This window comes from Camelina sativa, chromosome 4, assembly GCF_030686135.1.
Source record: "Camelina sativa cultivar CO46 ecotype springtype chromosome 4, ASM3068613v1".
NCBI classification, from domain to species: domain Eukaryota; kingdom Viridiplantae; phylum Streptophyta; class Magnoliopsida; order Brassicales; family Brassicaceae; genus Camelina; species Camelina sativa.
The window spans coordinates 30,239,739-30,251,139 of NC_141883.1; the positions used below are offsets into that span (position 1 = coordinate 30,239,739).

At 38.3% G+C, this 11,401-nt stretch overlaps 4 protein-coding genes across 5 annotated transcripts; 3 read left to right on the forward strand and 1 right to left on the reverse strand.

The window, feature by feature from the left end:
• The first annotated feature begins 1,655 nt into the window (after positions 1 to 1,655).
• LOC104782718 (squamosa promoter-binding-like protein 9) lies at positions 1,656 to 4,130 on the forward strand. Its single transcript, XM_010507727.3, has 3 exons — positions 1,656 to 2,493; positions 3,128 to 3,273; positions 3,372 to 4,130. Exons 1-3 carry the CDS (start codon positions 2,135 to 2,137, stop codon positions 3,971 to 3,973), a joined length of 1,107 nt encoding a protein of 368 aa, XP_010506029.2. The 5' UTR covers positions 1,656 to 2,134; the 3' UTR covers positions 3,974 to 4,130.
• Positions 4,131 to 4,522: 392 nt separating this feature from the next.
• LOC104782719 (outer envelope pore protein 16-3, chloroplastic/mitochondrial) lies at positions 4,523 to 6,399 on the forward strand. 2 transcript variants are annotated; one of them, XM_010507729.3, is made up of 3 exons: positions 4,523 to 4,800; positions 5,210 to 5,561; positions 6,025 to 6,399. In XM_010507729.3, exons 2-3 carry the CDS (start codon positions 5,231 to 5,233, stop codon positions 6,171 to 6,173), a joined length of 480 nt encoding a protein of 159 aa, XP_010506031.1. In that variant the 5' UTR covers positions 4,523 to 4,800; positions 5,210 to 5,230; the 3' UTR covers positions 6,174 to 6,399. The 2 variants fall into 2 exon arrangements, with proteins under 2 accessions (XP_010506031.1, XP_010506032.1); XM_010507730.3 differs by having other exon boundaries at positions 4,663 to 4,800; positions 5,214 to 5,561.
• A 116-nt stretch (positions 6,400 to 6,515) lies between these two features.
• Positions 6,516 to 8,048, forward strand: LOC104782721 (rhodanese-like domain-containing protein 9, chloroplastic). The gene is made up of 6 exons (XM_010507732.3): positions 6,516 to 6,765; positions 6,868 to 7,118; positions 7,201 to 7,351; positions 7,439 to 7,524; positions 7,631 to 7,735; positions 7,826 to 8,048. Exons 1-6 carry the CDS (start codon positions 6,719 to 6,721, stop codon positions 7,888 to 7,890), a joined length of 705 nt encoding a protein of 234 aa, XP_010506034.2. The 5' UTR covers positions 6,516 to 6,718; the 3' UTR covers positions 7,891 to 8,048.
• Positions 7,994 to 11,386, reverse strand: LOC104782720 (uncharacterized). The gene is made up of 9 exons (XM_010507731.3): positions 10,827 to 11,386; positions 10,305 to 10,445; positions 9,807 to 10,178; positions 9,576 to 9,680; positions 9,345 to 9,485; positions 8,854 to 9,057; positions 8,654 to 8,746; positions 8,445 to 8,556; positions 7,994 to 8,361 (listed from the first exon to the last, which is right to left on the reverse strand). The coding sequence occupies exons 1-9, from the start codon at positions 11,319 to 11,321 to the stop codon at positions 8,318 to 8,320; spliced, it is 1,707 nt and encodes a 568-aa protein (XP_010506033.1). The 5' UTR covers positions 11,322 to 11,386; the 3' UTR covers positions 7,994 to 8,317.
• Positions 11,387 to 11,401: the final 15 nt, after the last annotated feature.

The window sequence follows — 11,401 nt, forward strand, 5'->3', positions numbered from 1 at the left end:
TAGGACTCTTTACAAAACACATAAAATCCAAAATTTTATACCTAAAATCCCTGGACAAGATCGATAAAAGTTTAGGGTTTTTTTTTCTTTCAATAAACGCAATAGAAGATTTCTCTAGTCACGGGTTGAGGTTATCCAAACCGGTACAAAAGAGTCTACGTCTATGAAGAAAAATAACAAACTATGCAAATGGGTTAAAAATGGTTACACATATGTCTATAAATTATTCGCATGCGAGATTCAAGAAATGGACAAAAAAGTTTTGAAGCAAACAAAATACTTATTGGTGGATAATTATTTCGAGGATTCTACAAGTACTACTTCTCGTAAACGAGTGTGACTCCAACTAATTGTAGGCAAGATACACAACCAACATACAATGTTCTTAAGCGCGATTTTTAAAACAGCATTGGTCATAAAAATTACTTGTTTCTGCATAAATATGTATGGATTTTGTTTGGCCAATGACGATCGTTTTTATCATATATAGCAGATGTATTGACCAATTTTTGTAAGTGATTCCATTCTATCATAATATAAACCTCCATCATGGGTTAGTCGATTGTATGAAGTACTTGGTGATAATTTGATATATTCGAGATAAACAAAGTTGGTGGTGAGTTTTTTCTTTTTTAATCTTCCAAAAGAAAATGTTGATATTACAACAGCTGGTTGTGGTGCTGCGAACAAAGAAAGTTAGTTTTGAAACGAAGAAGAATCTTTTCTTATCTTGGGACCTGATGAGGGCTGAGGCTGCATATATACAATGCAATTACATATTCTATGTTACAAAAACTATGATTGTCATAAGGCTTCTGGATCTTAGAGTTTATCTTGAGATCTTAATTAGAGTTTCTCTTGAGATCTTAGAGTTTCGTACATCCATTATGGAAGTTAACATTCCGTCTTTTAGTATCTTAACAAGCTTAACATATATTGACGCCAGAAACCATAGATTTGGTGTTGATCTCCTTACTCACCACAACGACGATATCTATATAACGTAATTGGACAAATTTGGAATATCTACCTAAACAAAATTGTGTTTTTGTTTGGGGTTATCGAGAAAAAAAAAAGCTTTAAAAACTCGAGGTATGAAATCATGGTTCTTTTGCATGACTGATCATGTTTATAACAACTTAAACTATTGTTTAAGCTATTTAAAAAACTTGAACTGATTTTATAACTGCTTTTATCATAATCATCTCGACTGACGCCATCTAGATGAATGCCAAGTCCAATTTTTCTTATAAATAGGGTTTAAGAATTCATAATTTTCACATGAAAAAATAAATTGTATTTACATTTGTATATATCTTTGAAATCTATTAAAGAACAGTTCTTTTGTTGACAAAAAAAAAAAAAAAAACAGTTCCTTCTTATTTGAATATATATAAGAAAATCTCTCATATTTCATTTCAAATAAGAGTACTTTCAAATATGCATGTATTTAGTTTTAATGAGTTCATTTTATAATTGTAAAGTTTTTAACTTCATATAAGATTTTCAGTTCAAAATAACCAATTCAAATATTCATGGTAGATTTGCTAGACAACACAAAATATCATCTCCATTTATTGCCAACCTCATAATGCCAATGGTGGACCAAAAGAAAAAACATTGCATTTATTTATTCTCTTGACATAAGAAAAAATGCATTAACTTGTCAAATAATTGCTAGGAAAACCTCTCTATACAAAAAGTTATAAAATGTGAACAGTATAAAGTAAAAAATAAAAAAAAAGAAGTGTGTGTATTTGAAAGACCTCTCCAATGTTCACTTGCTCCAGTTTCTCCAAGTTTAGAAAACTGCTACAAACTCTCTCTCTCTTTCTCTCGTTTTGCTATGTGGTAATAAACAGACAACAGTTTTTGTTTGTCCGTACCGTTTTACTTACTCTCACACTGTCTTTGTCTCTTACTACTCTCGTCTCTTTTTTTTCCCTTCTGTTGTGTTTATATCTTTCTTTTTCTCTAAACCCAAAACAGTCAAAATCAGGGAAGCCAAAATTTTCTTTGCTTTCTTCTCCTTTCGTCCTTTCTTTAAAACCAAAGACAGTTAGGTTTGAGAGAGAGAGAGAGAGAATGAAGAGTAAAACCCTTTTTGTCTGAGTAAGAGGAAACCAAAAGAAAAATGGAGATGGGTTCCAACTCGGGTCCGGGTTTAGGTCCGGGTCAGGCAGAGTCCGGTGGTTCCTCCACTGAGTCATCCTCTTTCAGTGGAGGGCTCATGTTTGGCCAGAAGATCTACTTCGAGGACGGTGGAGGTGGATCCGGGTCTTCTTCCTCTGGTGTTGGGTCAAACAGACGTGTCCGTGGAGGAGGGTCAGGTCAGTCTGGTCAGATACCAAGGTGCCAAGTGGAAGGTTGTGGAACGGATCTAACCAACGCAAAAGGTTATTACTCGAGGCACAGAGTTTGTGGAATGCACTCTAAAACACCCAAAGTCATTGTTGGTGGTCTCGAACAGAGGTTTTGTCAACAGTGCAGCAGGTTCTTATTATCCCAATTCTACCCTTTAGTACTATCGTTTATTTACATGTTTTGCCATTGCCGGAGATATTAGAGTCCGGCCAAGGCTTTCTTTGTTCCACTGTTGTGAATCAAATCTAAAGGCTTTAGCTTTTTGTGATTGTCAGTGTCATATGCTTTTTTGGCTTTAACGTCTTTTTATTTTCATTTTTTGAACTTTACAGCTTCGTTTTGTAACCTGGTCTTGTGTTTTGTTGGACTCGTTGGGCTTATTTTTGGGAATATGTTTACGTGTACTTCTGGATGCTTCTCTTTATTTTTATTTTTGATTTTGTCTTTCTAAATAATCTCATCCAAAGGGATATGAAATGAATGGACAAGAAGAAACCCATTGCCCTCATTTTTGCTTCTTTAGGTCATATCATTATTGAGGGGGACAAAACTAGTGTACCATTGCATCATTGACGTTATCATTGAGGAACTCAGTTACAAGTTTGTGGTTTTTAGATTCTAATTCAAACTGATGACCAAAGCTTATAATGACTTATATAAAGTATAGAACCGGTGGTTAACGTGGAGAGTGTCTTTGTGTTTGGATTGTTCTGTTCTGTTGCTTTTCTTTGAAGTTAACAAGATCTGAATCAATCTCACTCAGGTTTCATCAGCTTCCTGAGTTTGACCTAGAGAAAAGGAGTTGTCGTAGGAGACTCGCTGGCCATAATGAGCGACGGAGGAAGCCACAGCCTGCGTCTCTCTCTGTGCTGTCTTCTCGTTACGGGAGGATTGCACCATCACTTTACGGTTAGATCTTTTTTTTGCTTGACATAATTAAGACCAATACAAGTGATTATTTATCTTTATAATGAGATGTATTTATATGATTGCATGTTATGGGACAGGGAACGCTGATGCTGGAATGAATGGAAGCTTTCTTGGTAACCAAGAAATGGGATGGACAAGTACAAGAACATTGGATACAAGAGTGATTAGACGTCCTGTGTCAGCACCGTCGTGGCAGATCAATCCGATGAATGTATTTAGCCAAGGTTCAGTTGGTGGAGGAGGGTCAAGCTTCTCATCTCCAGATATTATGGACACTAAACCAGAGAGCTACAAGGGAATGGGCGACTCAAACTGTGCTCTCTCTCTTCTGTCAAATCCACATCAGCCACAGGACAACAACAACAACAACACATGGCGAGCTTCTTCAGGTTTTTGCCCGATGACAGTTACAATGGCTCAGCCACCACCTGCACCTAGCCAGCATCAGTATCTAAACCCGCCTTGGGTATTCAAGGATGATGACAATGACATGTCACCTGTTTTGAATTTAGGTCGGTTCACCGAGCCAGATAATTGTCAGATAAGCAATGGCACGACGACAATGGGTGATCAGTTCGAGTTATCTGATCACCATCATCAAAGTAGGAGACAGTACATAGAAGATGAGAACACAAGGGCTTATGACTCTTCTTCTCACCATAATAACTGGTCTCTCTGACTTGTCTTTGCATCAGAGAATCTTCTTACCAATGTTACCATGAACGATCCTGCTCTATCTTATCTTTTGCTCTTCTGTAATCTGCTATTAATAAACCAGACAATTGTTGCCTAAGACTGGCCTTTTGATTTTTATGCTACTTGTTTTGTTTGTTCCATCTCCATGAAATTAGCCATAGCCTCATCAGCTTTGCTCAAACTCAACAATCTTAAACGCTAAATTAGTCTCAGAGACCTATTGATTAACAAAGTGAACTTCCTTAATCCACAAAACTCTAATCACTCACCTTCATAGAGTCGTCCTTTATAGACTTAGTACCCGCGTTTCCTAATGAAACCTCGCATTCTAATCAAAACTTGAACTATAGATATACTCATATACACCAGAAGACGACTGAGCTATGATTCCAACTTTTGATCAGAATGTAATTTGATCTGATCTAATAAAATATAGACATACAGCTTTCCAGCCACCATCTGATCTGCGCTATGCCTTACGATTCTTCTCTTCATAAAAATCTGTTGTCAGCAACAGTAGTAAGACGATGACAGAGACCTTTCTTCAAAAGATCTCTCATCTTCCAACCATAGTGGTAGTCAGAGCTTTGCTACAGAGACCGAAAGAGGGGGTAGAGAGAATAACATAGATGGGCTTCATAATGGGCCTAATAGGCCCACATGAACTTCTACTAGATTCTGCTTATTGGGTTTTTTTATTTCTTTATTGGCTCTCTACTGGGTCGTCGTCTCCTGAAGAACAACGAAAACATCTCTCATTGAGTTCCTTCACTGAATCGCTCTCTTTCCTTGCTTCTTCGATTTCCAAAGGTTAGACTTTTCTGAATCCTTCAATTATTCTCTCTACGTTGTGTTCTGTAACACCTTTCTTCTGTTTGTTATTGATGGATTCCAATTTTTCATTGTATTACGACTTTGTGATGAGTTTTACTGAGCTTCCCAAAACTAGGGTTCTGCTTTTACATTAATCAAATCTCGGGTTTTTCGTTTCAATTCAATGTCTCACTGTATGATTTGTGGGTCTTTAAACCATATTATATTGACGATCTGGTAATGGGTTCATAAGTAAAGTTGTAAAGACTGCGACTTTCAAACTTCAATTTGATAAATTTGATCCAAATCACGCGTCTTCTAGTACATCCCGCATTCAAAATTCACATTTTGTTTTTGTTTTGTTTGATCGTGTTCGTCTGATGAATGTTTTACTCGTGTGCATTAGCTAGAACCGTAGAAAGGAATCATGGATCCAGCTGAAATGAGATATTTGGAAGAAGAGGATGGTCCAATGATGAAGACAATGAAAGGTAGTGTCACTGGTTTTGGTGCTGGGATGATTTACGGAACCATTTTAGCGACTTGGAAAGATGTTCCAAGAGTCGAGAGAAATGTGGCTCTTCCAGGGCTTATCAGAACATTGAAGATGATGGGAACCCACGGGCTGACTTTTGCTGCCATTGGAGGCGTTTACATCGGTGTTGAACAGCTGGTTCAGAACTTTAGGTGCAAGAGGGATTTTTACAATGGTGCTATTGGTGGTTTTGCTGCTGGAGCTTCTGTGCTTGGTTATAGAGGTAATGGTGTTTCTTCTTGTCTCATAGTTGGTTACTGTTTTGTCATTGTGTCAGCAAAGACCATTGTCTCTATGATTAAGTAGTTTGGAATGGTTTTGGGGAAGACCATTTGAAGTTGCTGGAACTAGCAGTATGTAGATTCATAGGTTTTAGGAGCTAAGTAGTCACTGATGGACAAACAACAAAATTGAGTGGCAGTAAAGTAACAAAGAATTGTCAGAGTTTTTAATATCTAGGAAGAAATAATTGTTCCTTGCCTGAAGTTAATGTTATTCGGTATCTAGTGTAGCAAATCTATATGATATCAGAAGTGCCAAGACTATGTTATTGAGTATGTACACGAGCCTCCCAAAATCTCATATATGTAAAGAACGAGAGAGTACATAGCTTTGATTGACCTGATGCTGTAGATTTCTGCATTCTTTTGTTGTTGGTTTATTGATTCTAAATTGGTTTATTACAGCAAGGAGCATCCCCACAGCTATAGCAGCAGGTGCAACTCTAGCTATTACCTCTGCTCTGATTGACTCTGGAGGTCAGACCACAAGAGTAGACACTGGCAGAGAGTACTATCCTTACACCGTAGAGAAAAGAGCTGAAGCTGATTCCTGATTTCTCTTTTGGTGACTGAAACTAATAAGATGTGCATTCGCTGATCCCAAGGCTCTTTGAGATAATATCTCTTCCATGTCCTCTCCTTTTTGTTGATTGTATCCGGATATGTGAATTCATAAAACTCTGTGCTCTTGTTTCCTCATGTTCTTATTTCTGGAGAGTGACTTCCTCACATCTTTTGTCTGAATTTTTCCTACAATAAAAAATCGACTTTGTCTGAAAATGTATCAAAGGTTTCAGCTTTCAGTAATCAGACTTTTGCTTCTGTTAATCTCAAGGTACATACTTCATCTGAACCAACAATAATCGATTTGAACGTGACAAGCATAGGAAACAAACATGGAAACATTTATCCTAATCATAAATCAGACGAAGTGGATTTGGAGATCTACATGTAAAAGCAGAGTTGAACACGTGGCAACGAAGAATTGGCTATCTTAAATTTCCTTGTGGTATGGCTAATCTAGTGGTTCTTGTCCAAGTAACTATCGCATCACAGTGACGAGTTTTTTTTTTCTTTTCTTCCGGAGACCTCTGCAGCAATGGCAGGGATCATAAGCCCTAGCCCTACGGCTCTTTATTTCACCAGGTAATACGAAAGTTGATTCCTTTTGATAAATCGCCAAGTTCTTTAATCTTGGAGTGTTCTCATCACTCAGAGAAAAGTTAACAGCTTTGATTTCTGATGCAGTAATCTTGGTGGAAGACGACTGAAAGCGGTGAGCTGGGCGGGAAAGAGTGTCTCCGGGAAGGTAATCCGCCGGAGACACTTGAGAATTGCGGCGGAGGTGAAATTCGTGAATGCAGAAGAAGCAAAGAAGTTGATAGCCGAAGAAGGTTACTCTGTGGTGGATGTAAGAGACAAGACTCAATTCGAGAGAGCTCATATAAAATCTTGCTCCCATGTCCCTCTCTTCATCTACAACGAAGACAACGATATTGGTAAGAACTCAAACCTTTACTTGAACAAACTGTATGGCATTACTTTTGAGTTCTGAGTGGTTTTGTTTGAGCAAAATTGCAGGCACGATAATAAAGAGGACAGTGCACAACAATTTCTCAGGACTGTTCTTTGGTTTGCCTTTCACGAAAATGAATCCTGAATTCCTTAAGTACGTTAGAAACGAGTTTCCTCAAGACAGCAAACTTTTACTTGTTTGTCAAGAAGGTCTCAGGTTAGTAGATCAAACTCTGGATTCACTGAGTCACCGAGTGTAGTTTGAAGTGAGAATTTTAAAGTTTCTTTTGTTGTTCTTGAAAAGATCTGCAGCTGCAGCTACTAGATTGGAGGAAGCAGGTTACGAAAACATAGCTTGTGTAACATCAGGGCTACAGTCTGTAAAACCAGGTTTGATTCCATTTGGCTTCATCTAAAGAACATTCCTTGGGGGTTTTGGAGATCCTTTGGTTTGAGAAGGATGATGAATCGGATTTACTGGTTGTTGCGTCTTTAGGGACATTTGAGTCGGTTGGTTCAACCGAGTTGCAGAAAGCTGGCAAAGCAGGGCTTATCACAATTCAAGGCCAGATCTCTGCAGTCTTAGGAACAGTGCTCGTCTGTAAGTAAAATTCTACCATACAGTTGAAGAGAATATAGAGAATGTTGTTTGGCCCTTTTGGTTATGAATTAGATTTTGTTGAACTTGCAGGTGCTTATTTGTTCATACAGTTCTTCCCAGACCAAGCAGAGAAGCTGTTTCCTCCAACAAGCTAAGAGGCAAAGACAAAACAACAATTGATCCAGAGAAGTTTTCACATTTTCAGCCTGCTTTGTATGTGTAGATGCTTAAGAGAAAAGATTGAAAAAGAAACTCAAATTTTTAAGATTCCAAGTAGTTACTAAGGATTTATATATATATGGTTTTGAGCAAAGGTTATCTGCTTAAAACAATTGAATGAAATCAACACTTAAAAAGACAAGATTGCGTAATGTTTTTCAAGGACAAAAACGTGGATACATAGAACTAATAAATATGATCAAAGCAGAGAGAAAACCCTACACAATAAAACAAAGCTTTAGGAGTTAGAGAGCGTGCTGTGCAGTTAAGTTCTGATGTCAAAGGTGCTAGCAATCTCTGAGGAACAACGGATCAAGAGAACTCTACAGTGACTGTGACATCCTCCATCGTCATTGGTCTCTTTTAGTCGCCTTGTAGGCAGTAAAGTTGCCGAATATTTCCAGTTGCTGTCACCAAAGAAGCAGATACATATAAATCATTGGATGACCAATGGAGTGAATGAACTAGAATGGGGATGTGATTTGATTACCGTAGAGCCAGTCTTTGAAATGCATGTGGAACGCTGTAATAAGTTCTCGTTTTCGGTTTTCTTCAAGAGGTGTTTCTCTTAAGGATTGCCTTGTCTCTTCCAAGTTCTTAAGCTGCTCAAAACCAAAACACAGTTAAGGGATCAGATGCTGAGATATGGATGAAAAACAAACAAGCAATTTTATATGGAAGAGCCCAAAAAAAACATACGTTTGTCTGCTGCACTGCCTTATATGCATCTGGCAATGGAAATGGATTGTCTTTCGTGGAACCAACTGCCTCGCCCGCAAACCAGTTTGGGATCTGAACCAGAAAAATTAATGTGAGAAATTAACCCATGATCACAATCTTAGTAACCAACATCACTAGTTATTACAGGAAAATTAAAATAAAGAAAAGGGGAATCTTACCAAAAACGTAGTTAACTGGTCAGGGCCTACACATGAAGCCGGTTCAGATTGTTTATCAGAGGCGCCAGTAGGATGTGAGAGTGAGTCATGCGGATCAACTGCTCCCAGTGCCAAGGATTCATTCCATTTGTTAATAGTTGGCTCAATTCCTACCTCGGTCATGTGCTCCTCCAAGTGTGAGTAAAATGTATTATATGGAGCAACCTGGAACAGATCAAGTCATATAGATGCCAACAGTTACAGACAATACATCAGAAGATGTTTCAACTTAAGAAGTGACTCTAACAGCATGTTCAATTGTCCAATTACCATGAACCGCTAATATGATCATGAAGGCTTTTAACACAGAAAAGATATAACCTCAAGTTAAACAAAAATATGTAGTCTATTCACTAATGTCAGATGATTATCAGAGCCGGAAATAAGAGTTGCTAATGCAGCCTGACATAAAACTTGTAAATTAAACCCTCAATCTTAAAGAGACACATCACCTGTAGTTTGTGGTTATCACCAACAATGAGAGGTCGCTGATTGACTCCCAAAAAGAACACACATTCACGGCAATTGGCGATGCAGATTCGTTTGGTAGCTGCAATCACATGAACTCTCTCACAATGCTCAACTCTTACTGCCTGCAGGGATAATAAAATATTATCACTGAATCTTCACCCCTGAACCTCGTTAACCAAAGACTCAAGCAGGAAGGAGTAGATTTATAGTACCTTGCCAGCAGCTCCCAGAACGATAGTAGAATCAGAACATCCATACACAGTTGCATATCTCAATGGTGCTAAAAGATAAATGACAGAATCATGGCAATTGGCAACCTGCAGAATACGCAAAACATGCAATTGACGTGCATACATGAGTGAAAGAAACGGAATGAAGACCTACAACTACAAAATGTGAAGGACTACTGAGTTTAAAATGCAAATTAGTTGTTCAAAACAGACCTTCACTGATCTACCCTTAAGATCGGAAGCCTGCTTGAAAAGTGAAGTCTTAGAGACTCCCTCAATAATACACGGACCTCTCTCGTTCGATGAAACTTTATTAAGAGATACGCCAGACTCTGCCATTCCAGCATCTTGATCGGATGTCCCATTTTCTTTCCCAGAAATTCTGTCAGAAATGGTTTCTAAGGCGGACGCTATGTCTTTTAGAAGCCAATCATTCACTTGAGAAGCAGGAACGGGGACAGCAGGCATATCAGGATCAGAATTCGCAAAAAAAGGAGTAGCTTGGCTTAAAGAAGGTACACCAGATCCCTTATCACCATAATGAACAAGAAACCCAATGTGCTCAAAACTTTCCATAGACAGGACCTGAGGAAGAGATTCAGACCATCTAGCATGAGATATTCCTTCTTTTCATTTCCCATATTATTTGTATTCCAACATAAGTTTTGATATCTATCCAATACAAACAGTTATTAAAAGGTTAGCACATACCAAAGATTCATCTCCTTCTCCCTCCACATGCTCTGAAAGGAGAGTAATAATATTTGTTATGTGCTTATGCAGATACGACAATTGATGAGCTTCTTCATCTGCCGGTGATGGCATAAATCGACGGCTGTTGCTACGAACAAGCTGCATGATGATGGAAACGTAATTAACTTAAAGCTTTTGATATCATAAGCTCAAATACATTATAAAGAAATACATCAACGAGCATCTTCTCAGTTTGAAAAATAACAAAGATCACTTAAACAAACACAAACTACACCCGCCCCATTCAATGTAGTTCTTCAACATTGCTTAATGCTAACGTCCCTAAGTCTAGTGTCTCTAAATTTCTAAACTTGCATTGCAAATTATAGTATAATCCAATGCAAAATCGATTAAAAAAAAAAAACAAACTTTCGGGCCTACCAAATACGTTTTCAGTATCATTTCCCTACCAAATAGATCACAAGGAGCCACATTACATAATTCAGAGAATGTAAAACGTAAAAAAAAAAAAAAAATTGCCTGAATTGGCGATAACGCCGACAAGTATCCATCAAAGGCAGAAGTAGATGGCCAAACATCAGCCACAGCAGCAGAGTCCTTATGCGTTCTAGGCAACAACTTCTTATACGATTGAATATATAGAAACAAAATCAGATCCCTCAAATCAGCTCCAACCGAATCAACTTCTTCAGATTTTTGGGCCAAAACCAGAGGATCATTCTCGCAATGTAACACAGAACCGAGAGTTTCGAGAACGAGACGCGCATTATCAACGGAGATCAAGAGCGCATCGGAAATAGCGGCAGATCCAACGCGGTTATTCGTGGCGGAAGCAGCTAGCTTTTGTTTGATCGGAGCTAGAGCTTGAATCGGGTCGGTGAAAACGAGCTTCTGGATCGGAATAAGGCCGTGCTCGAAAGGTACACGTCTCGGGTGGATGATTGAATTCGAATTCGGAGTTTGAATCGGGTCTGGGTCAGGTGGTGGTGATTGGTCGATGAGTTCTTCCGTCATTATGATTCAAAACCAGAGAATGAAGGAAGAGACAGTTGTGAGGGGAAGTTACAGATCTTTTGAACATCGGACATGGAGAA